Genomic DNA, 27,971 nt, shown 5'->3' with positions numbered 1-27,971 from the left:
ATGAATGGCCTTAATGGTGACGTGTGCAGAAATGGCACATAACTACTGAGGCTCAGTGGCCATGTGCCATTACTAACACATCACAGCTAAAGCCATTGATTGGTCAGCAACAGCCCCATGCATGACGATGGCAGGTAACACTTCCGGTCCCTTGGGAGAATGGAGGCACATGACTGGAACACAGAGGTTCCGACAAGGTGAGTAATGTTTTATATTGTTTTGCATTTACAGCCCATGCCTGGTCACCCCTAAAGTGATTTTTTTCAATTGGTCTTTATTACAGGGGTTAAATTTCAGTCTATTTACTCTGAATCCCATCCTCTGACGGCTCATGTGTAGCTCTTATCTATGATTTCCACCGCTGATGGATTGCAGGGTGGTCATAACCATGGAAACAAGCAGTGTATAATATGATGGGAAAATGAATCCAGCCAGCAAAGGAGGCAATATGGACAATCACAATACATTAGTAAGTGCCTTGTAATAACTGTCTCTACATGATAAAAGCCACTTGTTGAAGTGACACACCCCTTTAAATAAGTGTTTATGAGCTCTTAGGAGAGCAACAATAATGACTATATGATGGGAGGCTCAAAGTGAAATCCAGATGCTCACAGCTAGACTTGACAAACCTGCTGACAATTTTTAATAAAGATTAACTGAAAAAATTATTTTTTGCCCAAAATGAGTAAAATGCAACCATAAAAAATGCCCCAGAAGGTGTCCATAGCCTTTAACACTGGCAGTATAGATCCATAGCCACTTAGCTCCCCCTAGTGGTGGATAAAAGCAGCTCCTCTATACAGATGTAGAGTAGGGCCCCTTCTCAGTTTCACTATGGGGCTCAGTGATTTTTCTCTCTGTTCTGGACTCTACTAAAAACAAATCCTGATTATAATTAGTAACAATTAATATTCATTGCAATGTAAATGAAAGTACAACACGGCTGTACGTAATTCATTGATCTTTAATCAACAGATACAGTACAATGGGGGAACTGCTGGAAATAAAACTGGTTTGGTTGCCTATAACCAATCAGATTCCTCCTTTCATTTTTCAGAGCAGTGGAAAACCAAAGATTCAATTTGATTGGTTGCTATGGTCAACTAAACCAGTTTTGATAAATCTCCCCCAAAGAACTGATTAAAAAAAAAAATAATATTTTGTTGGTATTAAAGCTTTAGACATTTCAGGCATGTGAGACGACTTCTTTATACTTTACCCTGTGAAAATAATAAGGTTATGATTATTATATTTTACATTTAAAAACCTGTAAAAAAAAATCTGTATTATTTTCTCAGCTTCTCAAATTCATAACAATTAGATGCTATTATTAGTATTATAGTAGTTATATTATTGTACATAGGAGGCAGTATTATAGTAGTTATATTCTTGTACATAGGAGGCAGTATTATAGTAGTTATATTCTTGTACATAGGAGACAGTATTATAGTAGTTATATTCTTGTACATAGGAGGCACTATTACGGTATAGTAGTTATATTCTTGTACATAGGAGACAGTATTATAGTAGTTATATTCTTGTACATAGGAGCAGTATTATAGTAGAAACATTCTTGTACATAGGAGCAGTATTATAGTAGTTATATTCTTGTACATAGGAGCAGTATTATAGTATTTATATTCTTGTACATAGGAGCAGTATTATAGCAGTTATATTCTTGTACATAGGAGCAGTATTATAGTAGTTATATTCTTGTACATAGGAGCAGTATTATAGTATTTATATTCTTGTACATAGGAGCAGTATTATAGTAGTTATATTCTTGTACATAGGAGGCAGTATTATAGTAGTTATATTACTGTACATAGGAGCAGTATTATAGTAGTTATATTACTGTACATAGGAGCAGTATTATAGCAGTTATATTCTTGTACATAGGAGCAGTATTATAGTATTTATATTCTATTACATAGGAGCAGTATTATAGTAGTTATATTCTTGTGATATTGGTGGCATATCCTAGTGGCATGCCTTCAATATCTGAGATGAGCCAACCCCTGTAAAGGGATTATCTGGTTTAGAAAGCTTTTTTCATGTATATACTAATTTCAAGTTAATGGTGTTGATCCTTCCTAATCAGGACCCTGATATATTAGTTTGAAGTGAGAACAGCTATACAGAGATTCACTTTTCCTCTATGGAGGACACCCATGCATTGCACAGGAAGCCCATTGAATTCAATGGGTTCCATGTGATGCTTAATTTTGCCTGAGGCGGCGCTGCAGGGGAGTAAGTTAACGGTACATTGGCCAAGGAGATGTGCCCACACCATCAATTGTGGGTGCTATCTGTTTTATGCAGCTGGCACCCTGCTACCCCTGTCTGGATCTGAGGTAACTCAGATCCTGGCAGTTTAACACGTTAGAAACCATGGGCAATGTTGACTTAAGGGGTTGTCCGCATTTTGTATAAATTTCAGAAATTCCATATTAAAGGGGTTCTCCAGGCTTTTCTTGAAAATCTTGCTGAGCGCTGACGTGTGGATGATGATGCCACCATGCTGATTCTGATTTACCTTGTTTCTTATGCCATTACACATCAGTGAATGGCATTTGTGAAATTTTTGCAGCAAGTGGACACCACCTTAAAAAGTCTGCAGCTCCCTTTTCCTGATACAGAAAGAGTTAAAGCCCGTGCACTGACTTCTGGCCAGATATTTCCCTTGAAGCGCCCCGTGCAGTTGAAATGTAGACTTACATGGCCATCTTTCTAAAGCATTGATGGGACAAGCTCATCAGGGCATTCTGGATCCTACAGAGGAGACCTGGACAGTGTTCATGTACTCCACATGCCACCATCTATAGACCTCTCGCTTTGCTTGGTTGCCAATATTCTTACAGGTAACAAAGACAAAGAAGAGCCCCACAAGAAACATGCAGTAACCCACCTGTGCAGTAGACACTCACGTCCTCCATATGGGTACAGTCATTATAAGACCACACGCGATGCTTGCATTCTTCCAGTGATGGTTCATCTCCACTGCACTCAACATCATCCAACCAGATTTTTCCTTGTGATTGACCAAACCTCTTTCTCCTCCGCATGTACGGCTGGCAGGATCCACAATTTATCTGACTACAAATAACGTTGGCGTCCTTGTCATCCCAGTGATCATCACATACACTTCCCCATTGCCCATCATGATAGACCTCCAACCTCCCAATGCATCTACTGGGCCCATCCACCAGTCTGGCCTGGAAAGGTTCTAGTGCCAAGAAATAAAGAAGTATGAATAAATATGGATGTAGGAGGGTCACATAAAAATCCAGAAAAACAAAGATAGAAAACATCTGCACATATGGACTTATTACAACATGTTCTACTTATCTAGACCAGGAAATCTTCTGGTGGGCCGATACCTAGACCGTCCATGTCACCATGAGGGTCCCTCCTCATTTCCTTCCTGTTGTTATTAATACTGCAATAGGCATTTCTGCACCACCATCTGTGTAAGGGCAGCCAGGAAGGTATATTACAGTATTGATAAAGAACTTCCTGGCCACTGAACAGATACAGACCAGGCACTCCCAGAATTATGAAACATTGGGAGACGTCCTCAGGACGTCAATACAGTTGAATACTGAAGTGAGGCATCAGATCACTCCCTACCTTGCCATTCAACCTCATAGGCCACAGGACACATGGCCTAAAACCTATGAAATGATATATCAACAGTGCAGGCAACGCAATGACATCTTAGAGGCACTATAGGGGGCAATATAATTACTACTATGTGTACTTTAGGGGCATTATTTTATTAGGGGAACTATAGGGAACAATATTCTTACTAGGGGCACTATAGGGGGCAATATAATTACTACTAGGTGTACTTTAGGGGTATTATTTTACTAGGGGAACTATAGGGAACAATATTCTTACTAGGGGAGCTATAGGGGCAATATAATTACTACTAGGTGTACTTTAGGGGCATTATGTTACTAGGGGAACTATAGGGAACACTATTCTTACTAGGGGCACTATAGGCGGCAATATAATTACTACTAGGTGCACTTTAGGGGCATTATTGTTACTAGGGGAACTATAGGGAACAATCTTGTTACTAGGGGCACTATAGGGGGAAATAGAATTACTACTAGGTGTACTTTAGGGGCATTATTTTACTAGGGGGACTATAGGGAACAATTTTCTTACTAGGAGCACTATAGGGGGCAATATAATTACTACTAGGTGCACTTTAGGGGCATTATTGTTACTAGGGGAACTATAGAGAACAATATTGTTACTAGGGGCACTATGGAGACATTGGCACTAAGGGGGCATTATTTTTACTGGAGGCACTATAGGGATCAGTATTGTTATGGTGGGCGCTATATGGGCATTATAGGGGTAGTATGCCTACTGGTGGCAATACGGAGGCTTTTTTTTATTACTGGGGACACTTGAGGATTTGTTTCCTATGAGGATTTAATATTATTGAGGGTTCAACAGGGGGCTTTATTACTATTGTTATCACTATAAGGGGCTTTAATAGTACTGAGGACACTGTAAGGAGGCTTTATAGCCACTGGATCCACTCTGAGACAGCATATTACTACCAGGCTCACTAAAGTGGGGAATTATTACTACTGGGGTTACTATAAAGGAGCACTAAAACTGTCAAGGGCAATTTGCTTGGCACAATTATTTTTGGGGGATAATATTACTGTGAAGAACACTACCAGTGTGGGACTATTTTTTCTGAGGGGGATTATCTGTATGCCATTATCATTTCTGCAATATAGTATTTGGGGAATTGGGGTGCACAGTATTGGGGGTAGCAGCAGGATGACATAGTTGGGGCACCATGAAAATTTTGTTCTGAGTAGGAGGGAAGAATGGTAGAAAAGTGGGAATCTAAGATGTCTGTGTCGCCATGGAGGTCTGGGTCGAATAGAGAAGATGGGGAAATAGAATGTCTACAATTATGGGAGATGTCACTGGATGTAATAGGTATATTGTGTTGTATTATCCTGTATGTTTGGTAGTGCTGAAAAACCAGACAGGATACTGCTATGGTCTGCATCTTACCTCCTGTGCCCCTTCCTCCATATTTTAATTAGAGACAACTGGAGTAGGACAAAACATGACAGCTGAATCTAGCCACCACAAAAGGGCGATTTCTGGGAAGGTATTTTGTGCTGATATTTGTCATTTTTTGTATTTTCTATCTACAGTACCTTGAAAAAGTATTCATACCCCTTGAACTTTTCCACATTTTTTTATGTTCTACCCACAAACTTAAATGTATTTTATTGGGATTTTATGTCATAGGCCAACACAAAGAATCAAGTATGTGTGAAGTGAAAAGAAAATGAGTCATGTTTTTAAAAAATTTTAATGAGTAAGAATTTGAAAAGTGTGGTGTGCACTTGCATTCAGCCCCCCTGAGTCAATACTTTGTAGGACCACCTTTCACTGCAATTACAGCTGGAAGTCTTTTAAATTATGTCTCTACCAGCTTTGTACATCTAGAGACTGAAATTTGTGCCCATTCTTCTTTGCAGAAGAGCTCAAGTTCAGTCAGATTGGATGGAGAGCGTCTGTGAATAGCAATTTTCAAGTCTTGCCACAGATTCTTAATGGGATTTAGGTCTGGACTTTTGACATGAATATGCTTTGATCTAAACCAATCCATTGTAGCTCTGGCTGTACATATGTTTAGGGTTGTTGTCCTGCTGGAAGGTCAACCTCCTTCCCCAGTTTCAGTTTTTTTGCAGCCTCTACCAGGTTTTCCTCCAGGATTGCCCTGTATTTAGCTCCATCCATCTTCTTATCGACTCTGACCAGCTTCCCTAATCCTGCTGAATAAAAAAAGCCTCTCCACAGAATGAACCATGTTTCACAGTGGGGATGGTGTGTTCAGGGTGATGTGCAGGATTAGTTTTCTGTCACATATAGCGTTTTGCATTTAGGCCAAAAAGTTTAACTTTTGTCTCATCTGATCAGAGCACCTGCACATGTTTGCTGTGCCCCCTACATGACTTCTGGCAAACTGCAAATAGGACTTCTTATATGGCTTGCTTTCAAAAATGGCCTTCGTCTTGCCACTATTCCATAAAGACCAGATTTGTGGTGGACACGACTAATAGTTGTCCTGTGGACAGATTCTCCCACCTGAGCTGTGGATCTCTGCAGCTCCTCCAGAGTGACCATGGGCCTCTTGGCTGCTTCCCTAATTAGTGTTCACCTTGCCTGGGCTGTCAGGTTAGGTGGACAGCCATGTCTTGGTAGGTTTGTAGTTGTGTCATACTCCTTCCATTTTCGGATGATCAGAGTACAGGGGGCTGAATACAAAATGCGCTTCAGATTTTTATTTATTAAAGATCTACTGTTGTATCCTGACTTATGAACCAAATCTTTTAACACGGTCATACTGCCATCCCCTTATCTTTTGTAGCTGGGCTGCCAGGTAATAACCTCTAAAAGTATATTTGTGCTATTGGAATCAGGACAATAGAAGCAAAGGGACCTGCATGCCGTGCCATGGTGTATCTTCTTGTAAAAGTATGGATTATAGGAGAAAGATATTGGAAGTTACTGCTACACTAGACTTCACCCCACTTTGGGGAAATGTTCACTTGGGTGAGTTTTTGAGTATGTCACAAGATAAATTTTGGACAAATTCGGGCGTTAATTATATTTCTCAACTTTTTAGGGATGGGGCGATTTTTACATCAGATGAGATTTCTCACTTAGTAGGCACTAGTAAGATTAATTGGTTCAGATATAGACAACTATATTCTGCTTAAATTCTCACAGGCCAATCTGTATTATTTACTGTAGAACATAACAGATTAACTGAAATATTGACCAAGGCACCCCTTGAAACACCCAGTTACCCCCATTATCATAAAGGTATAAAATAAAGATTTTTGGGGTGGTCTCTCAGATCTCCTTAGATACAGCAACTGTGTCTGTGTCTCTGTCGGCCTACTTAATTATTTAATTATTTTGTACCTGAAAATTGAACTACTCTGACACTGGCTATATTCATCCCCTAGCAAGGATGCATGGGGGCCTAACTCGGGTTGCCCTAGGGGGGACCACAAGTTCACCAACTTCATGCATCTTTGTTGGCACTGTAGATACGTTCAGGTATATTGGGAAAAACAGGACGGGGGTGAAGTTACCTTTTACTGTTCAAGTGGCTATATTAGGGGATATAGAGAAAGATCAGGGTTCAACCTATAAACTCAAGCTTATCTCTATGGTGTTTATGTTGGATAGAGTGATTATAGCACGTGGGTGGATGGCTAGAGCTGCTCCTGACATTAACAACTGACTTAGCTTGGTTAACAAAGTGAAGACATATGAAAAGATTAGATACATTTCCCAAAATAAATCAGAAGTATGGTCTAAATTGTGGTCTATCTGGTAGATGGTTGCAGTTTTTTTTTTTTTTTCCCCCGCTTCACCAGGGGTAATATGGGGTTAACGTCTTATGAAATTGTCTTATTTGGCAGGGGTGTATACTGTGTAATTGGCTGTCTATTGTATTTGTTAAATAAAATAAATGATTAAAAAAAAAAAGTAAACAGTGAAAGTCATACATCGCATAGTACTTGAGGGTCTCTTTCTAACAGAGTGGGAACCAACCCCCGTGCCTCACGTGGATCCAGAGATCTTCCCATTCTTTTCTCCAGTTGCTCTGTTAGATTGATTTCTAGCCTGCAGCTCAAAGGGCAGGTCCTTTGTGCTGCAGCTCTCTCCCTATCACACCTCAAGGGACGGGTCATTACTGTTGCAGCTCTCTCCCTATCACAACTCAAGGGACGGGTCATTACTGTTGCAGCTCTCTCCCTATCACACCTCAAGGGACGGGTCATTACTGTTGCAGCTCTCTCCCTATCACACCTCAAGGGACGGGTCATTACTGTTGCAGCTCTCTCCCTATCACACCTCAAGGGACGGGTCATTACTGTTGCAGCTCTCTCCCTAGCAAAAATCAACGGGAAGATACTTTCTACTGCCGCTCTCTCCCTGTAAGGGTGCCTTCACACATGGTGGAAAAATCCGCTAGAAAATACTCAGCATTAAGATTTCCTACATGTTATCATATAGGTTTGAAAAGTGTCGATCTCTGTCCTGTGTTCGGCTGTGGAAAAACATACTGTAGCGCAACTATTGATGTGTCACAGTTTTTCTAAAGCGGAATGTCTCCATTAATTTGAATGGGAGATGTAATCCGCACAGAAATTTGCAACAAATTCTGCACAGACAGTAAATCCACATGTTAATCACCTTGTAAAAATCTGTAACAAAATCTGCACCGGCATATATTGTGGCAGATTTTTTCACTATGTGTGAAACCACCCTAAATGTCACAGTAGGTTTCCCTGGAGGCAGCTGAGAGATGGAACTGTGCATGTGCGACCACCTCAGCAATGTCGCAAAGTTGGACAGCGAAATAAGGAAAAGAACAAACAGGTGGCGCTTTACAGATACATTTTATTGAGTAAGGACTCATGCACACGACCGTTCCGATTTTTGCGGTCCGCAAATTAGGGATCCGCAAAACACGGAAGCCGCCCGTGTGCCTTCCACAATTTGCGGAATGGAACGCGGCCCATTGTAGAAATGCCTTTTCTTGTCCGCAAAACGGACAAGAATAGGACATGTTATATTTTTTTTGCGGGGCTACGGAACGGAGCAACGGATGCGGACTGCACACAGAGTGCTGTCCGCATCTTTTGTGGTCCCATTGAAGTGAATGGGTCCACACCTGAGCGGCAAAAACTGCGGATGCGGACCAGAACAACGGTCGCGTGCATGAGCCCTAACTCAGTGACATTTTGGATTATGAGCAATTACAACAGTATACGGATTGAGGCACTGGATTGATGTAGACTGTAGAATTTTTTTCTGACACCTACGGTAAAAATTTTAATTCATTAATATGGTGGTCATGCTGAATACTCTTTTTAATGCAATTATGCCAACTTTCTGGGTTGTGAAGGAACACATAGAATTTGCATATAAATGCACACTGTTAAGTATCTTTATGAGATAAAATTATTTCTATCTACTGTGCCTACAGGTAAATCCATGGCTGCATATGTCCATCTCTGTCACTGATCTTGTAGTCCGTAGTGCTTCCGTAGTGTTCCGTTCCGTGCTTCCGTTCCGCACCTCCGGATTTGCGGACCCATTGAAGTGATGTGGAATGCACACGGAACTGTGCCCCTGTATTGCAGATCCGCAATATGGCAACGGGCAGCACACGTTCGTGTGAATAAGCCCTTAAGGAAATGTATCATCAAAAATTTTATCTCACAGTTAAAACCAGATAGTAACACATATCTGGGGTGAACTGGCTGTGGACCCTACAGGGAGATTTCCAGGTGGGCCGATGCCCGGGGGCCTCTTGGGCCCTCTTTGTCGCTGCCGACCGGGTACATGATGATCTTGTGCTCTCGCCGTTGGTTAATGCCGCAGACGTCCTCCTGACCTTCCTGAATACTGTGATGAGGGTAGCAGTATTTTGTGCTGCACTGTGGTATTTGCTTCTGCTGGGTTAAAAAAAAAAATAAAAAAAAAAAAAAAAAAAGATCTACTGTTGGTCTATCACGTAAAATCCAAATAAAATACATTTAAGTTTGTGGCTGCAACGTGAAAAAATGTTCAAGGGGTATGAATACTTTTTCAAAGCACTCTATCTATCTATCTATCTATCTATCTATCTATCTATCTATATTATGGACTACGAACCAGTAATGTAATGAGGAATAATTTCATACCTCTGCAAGTCACCCAGACTTCTTGCTTGTGGGCACATTTGTGTTTGGTCAGAGGGGTCACTGGGCACTCAGACAGAGACCGCTCGTCCCCAGTACATTTCACCTCATTCATCCAGATGGCGCCACTTCCTTTTTTTCGTGAACCGCAGGGCATAAATGTTCTTGGAGCCCCACAGTTCAGCTGCTTACACACCACCTTAAAGTTCAGCCTGCTCCAGTTATGATCACAGACAGTGGCCCATTCCCCATCATGTTCCACCTCCAGTCTTCCAGTACAACGATGGTTCCCACTGACCAGTTTGACTTTCAAGAACTCTTCTAAAATATACAACACAGTGGATTGTATCAGATATATAGTACATATACCGCACACCAAATACATTCTAGATACATTTGTATACGTTGTTACAATTACTAGTGGATTAAAAGGATTGTCTTTGTCCTCCAGCTATAATGATGTATTCTCATCTTTTCACTTCCCCAGACCTCCCCGCCACTCAAGCCTTGATGTCACCTGTATATCCTGGACACTGCTGCAGCCAATCACTGGCCTCAGCACTATACAACATGAGACTGCTCAGGCCAGTGATTGGCTGCAGATGTCATGTGGGGTATACAGGCACATCAACAGCCAAACAAACAAAGCCCATCGGGGTGGGGGATCAGAGAGGTGGCCTAGGTAGTGGTGGGGATGAAATAGATGAGCATAAATTCTTTTATTATTTTATGCCAATTGCTGGCTTTGATGGAATTTTTTGGGATTTTTTTAAGGATATCAGGCCCATTAACAAAAATTTTACATGCACCACAATACCATCGTTGTCAGTTCTATCTATTGTCATGTTAGGGTACCTATGAAAGGAGCATTCCCACCTGAGCCCCCTTCCCCCATGTCAAGGATCTGAAACATATACATACTGACCTGAAGCCGCAATTCCAAAAAGTGAAGCTAAAAAAAAGAAAAATAAATTTACAACTACAAATACAACATTTTAAAAAATCTTACATTAGTTCCCATTCAATCTCTGTATGCAATAGCTTATACATAATTACCAGTATTGTAGGTGGTAAATTTTGGTCATGTCAGCGCCACTACACCCCCATCTGCGATCATTGGTGATTTATGGGCAGAGCTAGCATAAACCCTTCCTATTTCCATCACAGGACACCCAAAATTTGCCAGGACTGTTGGTAACTATACTTATTTTGCTAGCTTTATGGGGATTTTTACTTTGGTTGTTGCTTTTCCTCCCCATGAGAAAAGGAAGAGAAAGGGGACACCCCAAATCAGGGGAAATACCACCAGAAGAATTTGTGCCCTACACTAGAGCATGATAAAGTTAGTGTACCCTGATAAATGACTGCATATTTGGGACATGGCTCTTGAACTAGTGGAATAAAATTGCTAAAAAGTCACAGAAAATGAGGCTCTTATAGGCATGCTGCAGTGATAGAGCACCCACTTAAAGGGATATTCCTGGACTTCACTAATACAAGCAGACAAACAACGCGAGTTTGTGAGCGTCCGTGTGTTTAAGTTCAAGTGTGTGTTTGTGCAATGAGCAGGACACTGGGTCATTGGGGCTGCTATGCAGTGGGTCAGATTTAGGTGTAAATAAGTTCGTGACGCCAGTTGCAGCTTGCGCAGGTACTGTAAAAGGGCCCTTTAAGATGGTATGAGCACACGTACTAGGTGAGGAATGCCAGAGGGGGATATTGTCTCTGTATTGTGTCAACGGTGTATCCTACCTGTAGTATGGATGGACTCCTGTATCCTGGCTCACATGCAACAAAATTGAGTGCTGTCAATAGGAGTAATGGAGGAATGATGGAATTCCACACAGAGAATAGGGTCCAACTCTTCTTTACTGATGTTATAATATACAGCTCTTGATCCATACAATGTTACAGCTTTAGTCTAGGATCCCAGCAGGTATTGGCAATATGTGGCAGGAATTTATATATCTATTCTGCATCTGGTACATACGCCTATAGATCTGGCAGGTATCTGTCTTCTGCTCTGCCTGTGGTCTGCTTGGTATGGGCCTGACTAACTGTGGAGGTACTTATCTTCTCCTTGTATTGGGATCTGTACTTACAGGACTGCTCGCAGGGAATGGTGGTTTCTTCCTGGAGATCTGATAGTTCTGAAGTTGGCTGCTTCCTTGGTCATCCAGCTGAGGTAAGAGACTCAGGCTGGGAAGAGTTGATCTTGGGCCTCAGCAGAGGCTTGGATCCTGGGTTGGGGTCCCTGTTTCTTGGAGCTCCTACTGACGCAGCCTACCCCAGCAGGGGGTGGCTGGTACACTGCTAGAACTTTCTTTCCTCCCTCTGAAGTAGGATGTGGGAACATTCCACTCCTCCTCAGATAGGGGGAAGCTAGCCTGGAATGGTATATTCCAGTCTAGGTATACTAACTAACTAACTGTAGACTGCATACATATTGCTGCCACCTGCTGGTGTACATTGGAAATTACAGCATATTAAACAGTCCCAGTAAATCCAGGTTATATAATTGCAATGCCATATTACACAGGATGTTAACACATTTACACTTTAACATCATGAAGCAGGGGAACAGAGTTTTAGTGACATACTCTGGGATGTTACATTTGTATTAAGTGTGTGACTTTAGATTACGTGACATGAGATTCAGGGACTTTGAGAGGGGACTACAGTAAGTTAGATTCTTATCACTGCACTATATTGTATTTTTTATCTTTTCTTGCGTAGTCCCTATTTAGTATGTGTTCCATTATTGACAGCGCAGTCCAGTGAACATCTTGTCTAATGTATGCAGTCCTGGAACAGCTGTTTGAGGGTGCATATCTTTGTTCAAAATGTGAGCAAATTGCCAGTTTGGAATCACACATCGTGTATCTAACCGGGTGAGTTTCAATACTGAGAAGTGTTGACAATTTGGAAAAAAGTTTGCTGCTCACTGAGCAAGCACTCTATGGAGTAGATGTGGGGGAGGGTGGTAGCGAGGAGGCTCAGGAAAGTAAGGTAGCTAGCTGGGTTAGTATATATACAGTATACTGTCCTCTGTAGTATATATATACAGTATACGGTCCTCTGTAGTATATATATACAGTATACAGTCCTCTGTAGTATATATATACAGTATACGGTCCTCTTCCGTGTTAATGACGGTACTTTACACAGTTTAGTGTCATCTGCAAAAATTTATATTTTACTGTGCAAGCCTTCTACAAGATCATTAATAAATATATTGAAGAGAATAGGGCCCAGTACTGACCCCTGAGGTACCCCACTAGTGACAGTGACCCAATCTGAGTGTGTACCGTTAATAACCACCTTCGGTTTTCTATCACTGAACCAGTTACTTACCCACGTACATATATTTTCTCCCAGTCTGAGCATTCTCATTTTATATCCTAACAAATCCGGAACACTGGCATCACATTGACATAAAGCATAACCCAGCAGATCATGCGTCAAGAGGCCTGAATATAACAGAATTGAAAAATTCTAACTGGTTCACCGGTCCAGAGTTCCTTTGGGAAAAGGAAATCACACACAGTAAAGATTACAGAGAATTGTCTATGGATGATCCAGAAGTAAAAGTTGTACAAACATTGAGCACTGCTGCCAAGTGTCAGGATGACTTACTTGAAAGACTAGCCAGATGTTCAAAATGCAATACAGTCATAAACGTAGTAGCTCGAATTTAACGTTTGGCAAAGGGAATCAGAAAGAAGGAATTGTTGAATGTAGAAGAAAGAATGAAAGCTGAAGAAGTCATAAGACTCATTTAACAGAGATTCTACAGTGAAGAGTTGAAGAGACTTAGTCAAGAACCTAAAAGGCTTCCAAACATCCACCCATTGTACAAGTGTAATGCAAGGCACCAATGAAACAGACCAGTGAGGGTGAAGTAAAAGGGGTTTATTAACAAAATAAACAAAGTCCAGGTAAACTTCACGGGGCAAACATCAGGCAAACAAAAAACGAAGGAAAGCCAGGAGTAGTCCCGATCCATGCATAAGTCTCTGTGCAATTTGCCAGGTAAACGTATGCCCGCGGAAAGTCCCGGGTACTGGGTCCCACTGGAACGGACGGAGTCCCAGCAAACTTCAGTCAGTAGCTAGCAGTACTGACCTGCACCTGGATAAGAAAGGATAACAGTGGGCACTGACCGACCTGGGAGGCCACCTTTTATGTGCCTGCTAACAAATCCTAGAGCACCAAGTGTCCACTCCCCATAGGTCATGATCCTGCCCTACACCTGTGTACAAAGCTTTGGTCGGTCATTAGTCAATTAGACCAATGCTGGCCCCCTAATCTGCTTTGAACTTGCGGCCAGGTGCTATTCCCTTCGCTGGTCGGCGAAGCGCATAAGAAGCACGTACGCGCAACCGCGTATCCCCTTGCAAACCCGTTTTCAAACCTAAATGCGGATGCACGACAGGCCCTGCGAGAGTGCGCGAGCACGTCGACCTGGACACCGAAATTGAATTCCGCAACAGGCACCAGAGACAAGCTCAGCCGTAGCGTACTGCCACTAGCCCGGCCAAGCTGTCCCCGAAAGTCATGCGGTCTTCCCCTCCGGCGCACACATGCGAACGCATCCCCGCGTCGGTTCGCAAAGGGGTCGGAGCTGGTGTATCAATGGAGACACGCGTAACCTCTCCCGCAACTCCACGAGGACCCTTTTTGGTCATACCGGAGTGCGAGACAGGTGAGGATCTTACATTACCCCCCCTTGAGGAGGCGGCTCAGAAGACTCCAAGCGAGCTTTCCCCGGATTATCCCGGTGGAAGGCTGCCACCAACTCATCCGCATGCACCTGACGAGCAGGTACCCAACATCTCTCCTCTAGACCAAAACCCTTCCAGTCTACCAAGTATTGGAGAGACCTCTGGACAAAACGAGAGTCCAAAATCCTGTTCACCTCGAACTCTGACACCCCTTGGACCTCCAACGGGGGTGGAGTCTGAATGAAGGGGGCGGAGTCGGCCGCCGATTTGAGAAGTGATACATGAAAGGTGTTCACTCCTCGAATTGACGGTGGAAGAGCAACCTTGTATGTAACTCAGTTGATCTTCTGCATCACCGGGTATGGACCAATGAATCGAGGACCCAACTTGGAAGATGGCTGACGCAGCGGAATGTTCCAGGTGGAGACCCACACCTGATCTCCCACCTTAAACTTTTGCTCTACAGTGCAATGATGATCAGCAAATTTCTTCTGTTGCGCCACCTCACTGCGGAGATTCCACTGAACCGACGACCAAATGGGACGTCTATCCTCGAACCATTGATCCACCACCGGTGAATCAGTAGAGGGCCCAGCCAGAGAAGAGAGCCTTGGATCCCTGCCCCCCACGCACCTGAATGGAGACATCTTAGTGGACGCATGCTCAGAGTTGTTATAAGCCACCTCCACGAAGGGTAGATGCGCGGCCCATTCCTCCTGGCAGTCTGACACGAAGCACCGGAGATATTGCTCCAGGGTCTGGTTAGTACTTTCTGTCTTACCGTTGGTCTCTGGGTGAAAACCGGAAGAGAAAGACAAATTTATACCAGAACCGAGAGATGAATTGAACACCTCTATCTGAAACAATATCATTCGGCGCTCCGTGTAATCGAAAGACATGATTAAAAAACAGATCTGCCAATTCTCTGGCCGAGGGAAATCCGGGAAGTGGGATAAAATGGGCCATTTTACTAAAACGGTCCACCACTACCCAGATTACCGTACTTCCAGAGGACCTTGGCAAATCTGTGATCAAGTCCATGGAGATGTGAGTCCATGGAGCCTGAGGAATGGGCAATGGAAGCAAAGTACCAGAAGGGGCGGACCGAGATGGTTTACATCGAGCACACACACTACATGCCTGGATGTAGGCCTTAACATCCACGGACATACTGGGCCAAACGTGACGTTTAACAAGTGCAAGTGTTTTCTTAACACCCAGATGCCCTGCAGACTTGGAGTCGTGAAGCTGTTGGATAACCTTTAACCGAAGGTTAACTGGTACAAACCATCGCCCCTCGGGCTTGTTAGGCGGACTCTCTGCCTGTAAAGGCTCGAGAAGAGAGAACAAGTCCTCAATTAACTCTGCGGTACCTAGGGCGGCCAGAAAACATTTAGTGGGAAGAATAGTCTCTGGCTCAAATCTCAGGATGAAAGCAGCCTCAGGGAAGCAGCGGGACAGAGCATCTGCCTTCACATTTTTAGAACCTGGCTTATGTGTGAGGCGAAAATTGAAGCGGGTGAAAAACAATGCTCACCGAGCTTGTCGGGAGTTGATTCTCTTGGCAGTCTCTAGGTACTCTATAATTTTGTGGTCAGTGTAAACCGTAATGGGATGTTCCGCACCCTCTAGCCAATGTCTCCACTCTGGGAAAGCCAGTTTTACTCCCAGAAGCTCTCTATTGCCGATGTCATAATTACACTCGGCTGGAGAGAGCTTACGAGAGAAGAAGGCACAGGGATGTAATCTCTCAGGGACCCCAGAATACTGTGAAAGAACTGCCCCAACACCAACCTTGGAGGCGTCGACCTCGAGGACAAAAGGTCGGGAAGTGTCTGGATGAGTAAAGATTGGCGCAGTGCAAAAGGCCTGCTTTAGCGTTTCAAAGGCTCTGTATGCCTCTCTTGCCCACTTTGAAGGATTAGCTCCCTTCTTAGTGAGGTTAGTGAGAGGTAACACTATCACAGAGAAATTCTTAATAAACTTGTGGTAGAAGTTGTCAAAGCCTAAGAAACGCTGCAGTCCCTTCAGATCCTTAGGCCGAGGCCAATCCAAGACAGCAGAAAGTTTGGATTGATCCATAGCCAGTCCCCTTTCTGAGATAATGTACCCCAGAAAAGGCAATTCCGTTACCTCAAACAGACACTTCTCTAGTTTGGCAAAGAGGTGGTTCTCCCTCAGTTTCTGGAAAACCTGAAACACGTGTCTCCGATGAGACACCAGATCCGACGAGTAAATTAGTAAATAGACGAGTAAATAGACAACAACAAATCTACCTAAGAAATCCCTGAGGACATCATTGATAAACTCCTGGAAGACCGCAGGAGCATTACAGAGACCAAAAGGCATAACGAGATACTCGTAATGCCCATCCCTGGTGTTGAATGCGGTCTTCCATTCATCACCTTCTCTGACGCATACCAAGTTATATGCACTCCTCAAATCGAGTTTGGTGAAGATCCGGGCCCCTGCCACCTGAGAAAACAAATTGTCAATCAGAGGCAGAGGGTACTAGTTCTTCACCGTGATCCGATTGAGGGAGCGAAAGTCGATGCAGGGTCTCAAGCCTCCATCCTTCTTCTCCACTAAGAAGAACCCGGCTCCAGTGGGGGAAGTAGATGGATGAATGAAACCCTTCTCGAGATTCTCTTTAATATAATCACACTGGACCTGAATCTCAGGCCCAGTGAGATTATATAGATGTCAGTGAAATTATATAGATGTCACTGGGGTGGCATGGTACCTGGCAACAGATCTATGGGACAATCACATGACCTATGGAGAGGTAACACATCAGTCCTCTGTGGACTGAACACGTCCTGGAAGTGATGGTAATGCTGTGGTAATGTACTTAATACTTCCGTGGAGGCTAGTGGCAATTCAGGACATATGCACTGAGTGAGGCATTCAGTACTCCACCGGCAAATCTGATCTGAGCGCCAGTCCACTATCGGATTATGTAGTCTCAACCAAGGGAGACCCAAAATCACACTAGTGGATGGCATGTCCAGGACAAAAAGGCTTAAGGTCTCCCGATGATCAGCCCCTACCGTTCCCTGCATCCCGGGCATCATCCACACGGCACAACCATCCTGGAGAGGAGATCCATCAATAGCAGTCACCGACAGGGTGGTCTTTGGTTGGATAAGCGGGATGCCAAGTCGATGCACCAAGACTGAGTCCATAAAATTCCCTGCTGCTCCAGAATCAATCAGGGCAGAAAACACATGGACTTTGTCTTGCCACTGTAGTGAAATGGATACCATCACTCGAGTTGGAGGAGGGATAATAGCACCTAGGAGGTTCTCCTCTATGCCCCTAGGTACATTTGTTTCCCGCCGACAGGAGGAGACAGGTCTTAACGAGATGTCCTGCTTTTCCATAAAACAGGCACAGACCTTTCTGTTGGCGACGAGCTCATTCCGCTTGTGTAAGATGGGAGGACCCAACCTCCATTGGCTCTTCTGCCTGCTTGGTGGCCCCCTGGATGTGGCCGTGAAAGTGTAAAGCGAGTTGACCGTTCTACCCGCCTCTCCCGGTTCCGTCTGTCAGCATCGATTGCCTGGGAGATGGTCATCTCCAATGAGACGGGAGTGGGTAAGGCTAAAAGAAGATCCCGAACTGCATCAGAAAGTCCCAGCCGAAAACGATGGCGGAGGGCTGCGTCGCCCCAGGTGGTGAAAGCTGCCCATGGCCTGAATTCTGCAGCATATTCTTCGGCAGGGCGGCGACCTTGCTAAATATGCTCGAGATGGTTCTCGGCAGTACGGGTATGATCTGGGTCGTCGTAGATAACGGCCATGGCCTCAAAGAAAGCTTCGACTGACAAATAGGCGGCGTGGTCCTGGGGCAAATTAAACGCCCAACGTTGGGGATCTCCACGCAGCAAGCATTATGATTCCAATCCTCTGTCTGATATTGCCGGAAGCTATCGTCCGCAACTGGAAATATAAAAGACAGGAGTCCCTGAAGTTTAGGAATTCCTGTCTATCTCCTGTGAAGGAGTCAGGCAGAGGAATCTTCGGCTCCACTTGGTGTCTTGGGATCGTGTGGGTAACGTGGAAGCTCCTTGGAGCAGCTGCTGAACCTCCCCCATCACACTAGACATTTGCTCCTGGATTTGAGCTGCAGCGACTGACGGCACATTCAGGCGTCGTTCGGTTAACAGATTAACTGCTCCTGTTAACTCAGTTAGCTGCTGCTGGATTCTTTCCATGGCAACTATTTGTTGGGCCCACTGTTCTGTAATGCAAGGCAGCAATGAAACAGACCAGTGAGGGTGAAGTAAAAGTGGTTTATTTAACAAAATAATCAAAGTCCAGGTAAACTTCACATGGGCAAACATCAGGCAAACAAAAAACGAAGGAAAGCCAGGAGTAGTCCCGATCCGTGCATAAGTCTCTGTGCCACTTGCCAGGTAAACGGATGCGTCGCGGAAAGTCCCGGGTCCTGGTTACCTCTGGAACGGATGGAATGCCAGCAAACTTCAGTCAGTAGCTAACAGTACTGACCTGCACCTGGATAAGGAAGGATAACAGTGGGCACTGACCGACCTGGGAAGCCACCTTTTATGTGCCTGCTAACAAATCCCAGGGCGCCAAGTGTCCACTCCCCATAGGTCATGATCCTGCCCTACACCTGTGTACAAGGCTTTGGTCGGTCATTAGTCAATTAGACCAATGCCGTCCCCCTAATCTGCTTTGAACTTACGGGGTCGGTGGGAGGGAGACTGGAAAATGCATCGTTACCTAGCAGAGTGAATCATCCAGCAATTCTACCCAAAAACTCTACCTTCACAAGATTGATTATTGATCACTACCACAACATATCCTTGCATCAAGGAAGAAGCTTTATCCAAAACTAAATCAATAATAAATTAGGCTGGCTCACAGTATATTTGCATACACAAAATGTATTACCCCGATAAATGTATTATCCAAAGCTGTGTGAGAGAAGGTGGTTACTTTATTGTGAAAGGAAGCAAATTTATAGCAAAGTATATAAGTAAATGTGTTGTCTGCAGAAAGGCATGTAGACCTACAGAAGACCAAAGAATGGCAGATTTACCGGCAGATCATGTAAACCCATCACCACCATTTCTTTATAGCGGAATGGACTGCTTTGGCCCATTCATCACCAAACAGAGCCGCAAGGAGTACAAGAGATATGGACTAACATTTACTTGTCTGAGTTCCAGAGCAATTCACCTGGAAATGTTAGAGGACATGTCAACTGACGCATTCATCAACGCTTTAAGATGTTTCATAGCCATTAGAGGTACCGTCAGAGAGCTTAGCTCTGACCAAGGATCTAATTTTGTCGAAGCAAAGAATGAATTGAAGAAAGCTCTAAAAGAGATCGATAAAGAAAAAGTAACTGAGTATTTGTTAGAGAAACAGTGTGATTTTCATATGAATGCTCCACATGCAAGCCATACAGGAGGAGTTTAGGAAAGACAAATTAAAACTGTGAGAAATGTGTTAAGTTTCGTGTTGAAAAAGAACGCTGGAAGAATAGATGATGCTTCACTTAGGACCCTGTTCTATGAAGTAATGTCTATTGTTAACAGTCGTCCACTTACAGTTGATAATATCAACGACCCAACAAGTTTGGACCCTTTAACTCCCAACCATCTACTTCACCTTAAGTCTGATTACATACAGCCACCACCTGGCAAGTTTATCAAAGAGGATTTATATGCTAAAAGGAGATGGCGAAGAGTTCAATATCTATCAGAACAGTTTTGGAAAAGATGGAGGAAAGAGTACTGAGCCAATCTGATGCTAAGAAGTAAATGGCAAACACCCAGAAGAAATGTCCAAGTTGGTGACATAGTGTTAGTAAAAGAAGAAGATTTACCTAAAAGTCAATGGAAATTGGCCAAAGTTCTAGACGTTCAAAAGGATAAAGACAAACTAGTAAGAAGAGTGTTGTTACAAATAGGAGACTCAAAACTTGACAAAAAAAGGAAAACGTCTCACTACTCCACTCATGTTGGAACATCCTATACAGAAGTTTGTTGTTCTACTTGAGAGTGATAAAAGACACTTGGAAGTTGAGAACCTGATGGAAAATTCCTCAAATTCATGTTCAAGTCCTACCACTAAGAACATAGAATTTTCTAGGTAATTTTGGTGAGAGTGTAGTTGGCCAGCTAAGACCTGTCCTAGGTTGCTAATATAGCTTATATGTTTATACAGCTAAATCTGCCAATAACCTTAATACAGTTCCTATGTTTATGTGTTAAAGGCAAAAGTAGAGTTATTTACTGTGACATCATGTTTTGGATGTCATATTACTGTTATATTTTGTGTTCACAGAAGCAGAAAAAGATAATATGCCTTTAAGATTCATTTTGTAATGTAAGGTAAGCTCAATGACACAGCAGAAACAACAGAATGCATAGTGTTAATCTGTTGTTGCTGGGCAGAAGTCTAGACCAATCACAGCCAGCTTCTCATACAGCAATAGTTTTCACAAATCACAGCCAGCCTCACACACAGCCTGGGAACAAGAGGCCAAAATAGTTCCACCAATTGCAACCATACAAATTGCATCCAATTGCAAACTACAAAGTTCACAATCCAAATTCAAATTCCATATTGCAATCCAAATTGCATACAACCATACCAGATCATACTCAACCAATCTGCAAATAGTTACTGCTAACTGCATACTGCAAATTGCGACCAAATTCAGCAGAACTATTAGTTAGACCTCAGAAAGATCATACAGTGCTTAAATAACTTAAAGTGAGAGCACAGATACTGAAGAGAGAAATATATCCACCATTTTATGTTGAATGACAAGATTGAACAGTTGAGCCACCATCTTAATCATACCGCCATTTTGTGATATCTTTTCAACACGTGTTATGTACATGGACTATCTGCTGCGGAGGCGGCAGTGTTATATGAAGAAAAGTTGAAGTTAATAAAGACGTTATTTCAAGCATTTGGTGTGCTCTTTAAACCTACTGTTTCCATAGAACGGCGCTAGAGGAATTACAGAGTAATAGACAGTCTGGTTAGACTAAAAGTCGGAGATATCAAAATTCTTCTAATGCCACAGAGCAAAAGGCACTTCATAGTGCTGCGCCTGCCACACCCTCCAACAAACAGTCCCATGTAACTAACATCACTCCCTCCTACAGTTACCTCCAACACACAGTTCCATGTAAATAACATCACTCCCTTCAGCCCTAACATACAGTCCCAGTTAAATAACCACAACTGCCAGCATTGCTCTGCCTCTCCCTTCACTTACCTCTCCTTATGTAGCAGATATCTCCACAGATCCTTCTCCTCTTCACTGCCGTCCTCTCCTGCAGTGGTCACATGATGGTGACATCATCGCAGGTCCTTCTAAACCACTGCCTGTTTTGCTGGTCACATGACCTGTGATGTCACCACAGGTCCTTCAGCTCTTCCAGTGCATTAGATTAAATGGTATTGCCATCCTGAGGATGGCAATGCAGTTGCCATTAGCAGGCAGGCAGGACTTTCTGGGCCTAGGACAAAACATCAGGGGCCCAGGCCCCGAATGTTTTACCTAGCAACGCCCCTGATATCAGGGGTCAGTATAGAGATCTCTCCCATCATCTATTTATCCCCAGGACTGTGACTGTGACGAGAGGACATCCTCTGCGTCTGGAGGAAAGAAGGTTTGTACACAAACATAGAAGAGGATTCTTTACGGTAAGAGCAGTGAGACTATGAAACTCTCTGCCTGAGGAGGTGGTGATGGTGAGTTCACTAAAAGAGTTCAAGAGGGGCCTGGATGTATTTCTGGAGTGTAATAATATTACAGGCTACAGCTACTAGAGAGGGGTCGTTGATCCAGGGAGTTAGGGCTCATGCACATGACCGTAGAGACATACGGTCCGTGAGCTGGCTATATGTCCCGAAGCGGCATACATCGTGCGCACAGGAGTACACAGCATCATAGGTTACTATGATGCTGTGCGCATCGGGCCGTCCGCGGGACTACTGTCCTTCACTCATATGATATTATGAGTGCAGGACAATAGCCCCGCGGGCGGCCCGATGCGCACAGCATCATAGTAACCTATGATGCTGTGTACTCCTGTGCGCACGATGTATGCCGCTTCAGGACATACAGGGAGTGCAGAATTATTAGGCAAGTTGTATTTTTGAGGATTAATTTTATTATTGAACAACAACCATGTTCTCAATGAACCCAAAAAACTCATTAATATCAAAGCTGAATATTTTTGGAAGTAGTTTTTAGTTTGTTTTTAGTTTTAGCTATTTTAGGGGGATATCTGTGTGTGCAGGTGACTATTACTGTGCATAATTATTAGGCAACTTAACAAAAAACAAATATATACCCATTTCAATTATTTATTTTTACCAGTGAAACCAATATAACATCTCAACATTCACAAATATACATTTCTGACATTCAAAAACAAAACAAAAACAAATCAGTGACCAATATAGCCACCTTTCTTTGCAAGGACACTCAAAAGCCTGCCATCCATGGATTCTGTCAGTGTTTTGATCTGTTCACCATCAACATTGCGTGCAGCAGCAACCACAGCCTCCCAGACACTGTTCAGAGAGGTGTACTGTTTTCCCTCCTTGTAAATCTCACATTTGATGATGGACCACAGGTTCTCAATGGGGTTCAGATCAGGTGAACAAGGAGGCCATGTCATTAGATTTTCTTCTTTTATACCCTTTCTTGCCAGCCACGCTGTGGAGTACTTGGACGCGTGTGATGGAGCATTGTCCTGCATGAAAATCATGTTTTTCTTGAAGGATGCAGACTTCTTCCTGTACCACTGCTTGAAGAAGGTGTCTTCCAGAAACTGGCAGTAGGACTGGGAGTTGAGCTTGACTCCATCCTCAACCCGAAAAGGCCCCACAAGCTCATCTTTGATGATACCAGCCCAAACCAGTACTCCACCTCCACCTTGCTGGCATCTGAGTCGGACTGGAGCTCTCTGCCCTTTACCAATCCAGCCACGGGCCCATCCATCTGGCCCATCAAGACTCACTCTCATTTCATCAATCCATAAAACCTTAGAAAAATCAGTCTTGAGATATTTCTTGGCCCAGTCTTGACGTTTCAGCTTGTGTGTCTTGTTCAGTGGTGGTCGTCTTTCAGCCTTTCTTACCTTGGCCATGTCTCTGAGTATTGCACACCTTGTGCTTTTGGGCACTCCAGTGATGTTGCAGCTCTGAAATATGGCCAAACTGGTGGCAAGTGGCATCTTGGCAGCTGCACGCTTGACTTTTCTCAGTTCATGGGCAGTTATTTTGCGCCTTGGTTTTTCCACACGCTTCTTGCGACCCTGTTGACTATTTTGAATGAAACGCTTGATTGTTCGATGATCACGCTTCAGAAGCTTTGCAATTTTAAGAGTGATGCATCCCTCTGCAAGATATCTCACTATTTTTGACTTTTCTGAGCCTGTCAAGTCCTTCTTTTGACCCATTTTGCCAAAGGAAAGGAAGTTGCCTAATAATTATGCACACCTAATATAGGGTGTTGATGTCATTAGACCACACCCCTTCTCATTACAGATATGCACATCACCTAATATGCTTGATTGGTAGTAGGCTTTCGAGCCTATACAGCTTGGAGTAAGACAACATGCATAAAGAGGATGATGTGGTCAAAATACTCATTTGCCTAATAATTCTGCACGCAGTGTATAGCCAGCTCACGGACCGTATGTCTCGGAGGGCATACGGTCGTGTGCATGAGCCCTTTATTCCCCTTAAGTGAGGAAAATTTGCTTCTACATCACAGGGGTTTTTCTACCTCTTGCAGGATAACAAGCCGAACTGGATGGACAGATGTTTTCTTTTGGCCTTATAAACTATGTTACTATGACTGTAATCCTTAGGACTGACCATCTGTATCTGATTAGTGGAGGGGTTGACTCCTACTACCCTACTACTCCTACTACCCTCTCAGAGCAGCTGCATCCAGTTAATTGTTAATCAGCCATAGTGCAATACATTCAGTTGTGGTGGTGCCAGGTACTGCAGCTCAGTGTCATTCCCTTCAATGTACCAAGCACAGCCACAACCAAATACACAGGGAGCACTGAGTTATAGAGGACCCGTCCTCTCTCCTAAAATGTCTGTTTATGTAATTGCATTTCCCATGTAATAACAATTCTGGAACATCTGTTCTTTTGACTCAATTTTGTGTCACTCCTCTGTTATTCCTATTAGACGTTTATGGATTATCTGACAGCTGTTACATCTGAGGGAGGAGGGGGGGGGGGGGGGTCCCTGTACAGTCTGACATTGTTCAATCAGTCCTGGCAGTGGAAAACTTTGAAGGGAACCCCCCCCCCCCCAACTGGTGACACCCAATTGTCAATTTATCAATAAACTTCTCATAGGAATAATAGAGGAATGACAGCATGCAGTTATAAGAAAATATTTTATGGTGACAGTTCCTCTTTATCACTCAAGAGGACGCGGTGATCACTGGTGTGCCTTCATTCAGCTTATCGTCAGGGGTGTCAGATCGTCAGAGAGGGGTCGGGTCACCCCTGATAACTGTGGGTCCCAATCACATTTTAGGCCATGCCTGAGATGGGATTAACCCTTTAATCAAGCCTCTGAACTAATGGTATAGGGTTTCCAGTGGTGACTGTGCACCAACTGTTGTGAAACTACAACTCCCAGCAGGCATACTTCCTCTGCTCTTTTCCAAACTCTCTCCCAGAATTGAATGGAGCATACTGGGAGTGCTGAAGGATGCTGACCCCTGCTGTACACTATACTGTCATACAGAGAGTATACTGAAAAGCAATCAATGTCCATAGTTATTGCAGACACTCACCCAGCAGTATCAGCCTCGCACCCTTCATGGTTCCGGCCGGGTAAGAACTAGAACGCTGAACATGAAGTAAAACTTTATACGTTCGGGACATAAGTGGAATCAGCACATTTACTGCTGAACTCATGAAATAGGATTTAAAATGATGCCTAGATTTTTGCTGCCAATAACTTTTGCAAATAAATATAAAAACTGGTAAATGTAAGTGGCGCCAACGTGTTCATGAACCGAAGTATCTGCAGGATATACCATTTCTAGGACAAAACTCTATACAATACTGTCAATCGGGGCGTAACTACCATAGCGGCAGACCATGGGACTGCTATGGGCCCCAGGCAAGAGGGATCCCAGTCTTAGTTGGGATTATCTCCTCTTCTACTAGAGATGAAAACTTGGTCAGGACTGTACCCTCTAAAGCAGGGGTGGGAAACCATTTCATGTGGCCCCCAGCCCCCTGCCAGAACATATTATGAAAATGCTAATGACTGCTTCCATTATTGAAGCGGTCATTAGCATGCGGGAGGCACAGGAAGGTGAGAACAGCGCATTTCTAGCTGTACTCACCTTTCCTGGTCTTCTTCTAGCCCCACGCTGTCTCATGACACGTATAGTGTCAGGACGTAGTGCACGTAGACGCGCACTATGACCTGACGCTGTGCTCTGTCAGGTCACAGTACAGCGTGGCAGGAAGAAGACCAGGGAGGGTAAGTGAATCTGCCAAGTGGCAGCGCCATCCGGAGCTCGAGAAGTTTCTTTTTTTTTACTTATTTTAAATGTCTGATCTGAGGTCTGATTGTGGCTGATCTGAGGTTGAGGAGGGTCTGATGGGGGTCTGATCTATGGCTGGGGGGTCTGATTGGGGCTGATCTGAGGCTGGGGGTCGGATTGGGTCTGATCTGAGGCTGGGAGCTCTGATGGGTGCTGATCTGAGGCTGGGGGTCTGATGGGGGTCTGATCTGAGGCTGAGGGGCCTATTGGGGGTCGGATCTGAGGTTGGGGGTCTGATAGGTATCTGATCTGAGGCTGAGGGCCTATGGGGGGGTCTGATGGGGTCTGATCTGAGGATGGGGAGTCTGATGGGGGCTGATCTGAGGCTGGGGGGTGTGATCTAAGGCTGGGGGTCTGATAGGGGTCTGATCTGAGGCTGGGGGGCCTATTGGGGGTCGGATCTGAGGTTGGGGGTCTGATGGGGTCTGATCTGAGGATGGGGAGTCTGATGGGGCTGATCTGAGGCTGGGGGGTGTGATCTAAGCCTGGGGGTCTGATAGGGGTTTGAACTGAGGCTGGGGAGGCATATTGGGGGTCTGATCTGAGGCTGGGGGTCTGATCTGAGGCTGAGGGGTCTGATCTGAGGCTGGGGGTCTAATGAGGGTCTGATCTGAGGCTGGGGAGGGTCTAATGGGGGTCTGATCTGAGGTTGGGAGGTCTGATGGGGGTCTGATCTAAGGCTGGGGAGGGTCTGATAAGGGCCTGAGGCTGATATAGGCCTGGGGGTACGAAAGGAGACTAATTTGAGGCTGATGGAGGTGGGGGACAGATCTGAGGCTGAGAAAGGGACAAAGGCAGGGACGTTATCAGGGAGAGTGAAAGCTGGGTGGACCCCTCTGGGTTTAGCTTTGCTGCCATTAATGCCAAATAAAGAACTAAATATATAACATTTTCAGCTTAAAAATTAGACTGCTACATGTGGTCAAAATGGCGCCTGTACTATTTGTAATATATAGTGCAGGCTCCATTTTGTGCTGCAAAAATACAGCGCTCTGGATTTTTTTTAATTGAAGCGCAATTTCTGTAACTTACCCCTAAGTCACTTATATGTTTGACCAAATATAGCCGTCAAATTTTTTAGTCGAGAATTTTGTATGGCCCCCGAACGATGTTACAAATATCCAAATGGCCCTCGCAGCAAAAAGGTTTCCCACCCCTTCTCTAAAGGAACAGCTTTTAGCAAATGAGGCAGTGGAAAAATGGCTCAAGGGTCTTTGAAAAGGGTTTAGGCGGAAACCCTTCTATCCTGTGTGGGAGGCCGGGTTTGATCCTTGCTATGGGGCCCTTGCTTCTCTAGGTGCGCCACTACTGTCAATGTAATCAAAGCTATACTATGGGCGTCTATGAATACATGGGGGCACCTGCTCCTACCCTGTGAACAGTTAAGGATGCTGAAGATGAAATGATCAAAAGGCATTCCATTTGTATTTTAAGCAAAAAGTGAAGAGCAGAAGCTGAAGGTTTTAGCATGGACCTCCCATCTCCTGATCTGAACATTATTGAAAATCTGTGGATAGGCCTCAAAAGAGCAGTGAATGCAAGATGGCCCAGATATCTCACAGAACTGGAGGAATTTTGCAAGGAAGAATGGATGAAAATCCCTCAAACAAGAACTAAAAGACTGTTGGCTGGCTACAAAAAGTGTTTACAAGCTGTGATACTTGCCAAAGGGGTTGCTACTAGGTACTAACCATGCAGGGTGCCTAAAGTTTTGCTTCAGACCCTTTAACTGTTTTATTATTTTGAAAATTTAAAAGATGAAAATAGAAAATAGTTTTTGCTTAAAATACAAAGGTAATGTGTCTTGAAGAAGAAGAAGAAAATCCCTTTATTGTCCCTCAGTGGGGAAATTCTGGCATAACAGCAGTAATCACATTCATAACAGGAGCAAAAA

The 27,971-nt window shown here is 43.9% G+C and overlaps 1 protein-coding gene across 2 annotated transcripts; it reads right to left on the bottom strand.

Annotated features, from left to right (window-relative positions):
* Nucleotides 1-952: 952 nt before the first annotated feature.
* Nucleotides 953-25,424, bottom strand: LOC120992250 (CD5 antigen-like). Of its 2 annotated transcripts, XM_040421104.1 has the most exons (5): nt 25,313-25,424; nt 10,684-10,710; nt 9,762-10,079; nt 2,912-3,229; nt 953-1,223 (listed from the first exon to the last, which is right to left on the bottom strand). In XM_040421104.1, the coding sequence occupies exons 1-5, from the start codon at nt 25,401-25,403 to the stop codon at nt 1,219-1,221; spliced, it is 759 nt and encodes a 252-aa protein (XP_040277038.1). In that variant the 5' UTR covers nt 25,404-25,424; the 3' UTR covers nt 953-1,218. The 2 variants fall into 2 exon arrangements, with proteins under 2 accessions (XP_040277038.1, XP_040277039.1); XM_040421105.1 differs by lacking the exon at nt 10,684-10,710 and having other exon boundaries at nt 25,313-25,366.
* Nucleotides 25,425-27,971: the final 2,547 nt, after the last annotated feature.

Source organism: Bufo bufo, chromosome 2 (assembly GCF_905171765.1).
Source record: "Bufo bufo chromosome 2, aBufBuf1.1, whole genome shotgun sequence".
In the NCBI taxonomy this organism is placed as follows: Eukaryota; Metazoa; Chordata; class Amphibia; order Anura; family Bufonidae; genus Bufo; species Bufo bufo.
The sequence above is the reverse complement of the archived record's forward strand: the minus strand, read 5'-3'. Positions and strand labels throughout refer to the sequence as shown.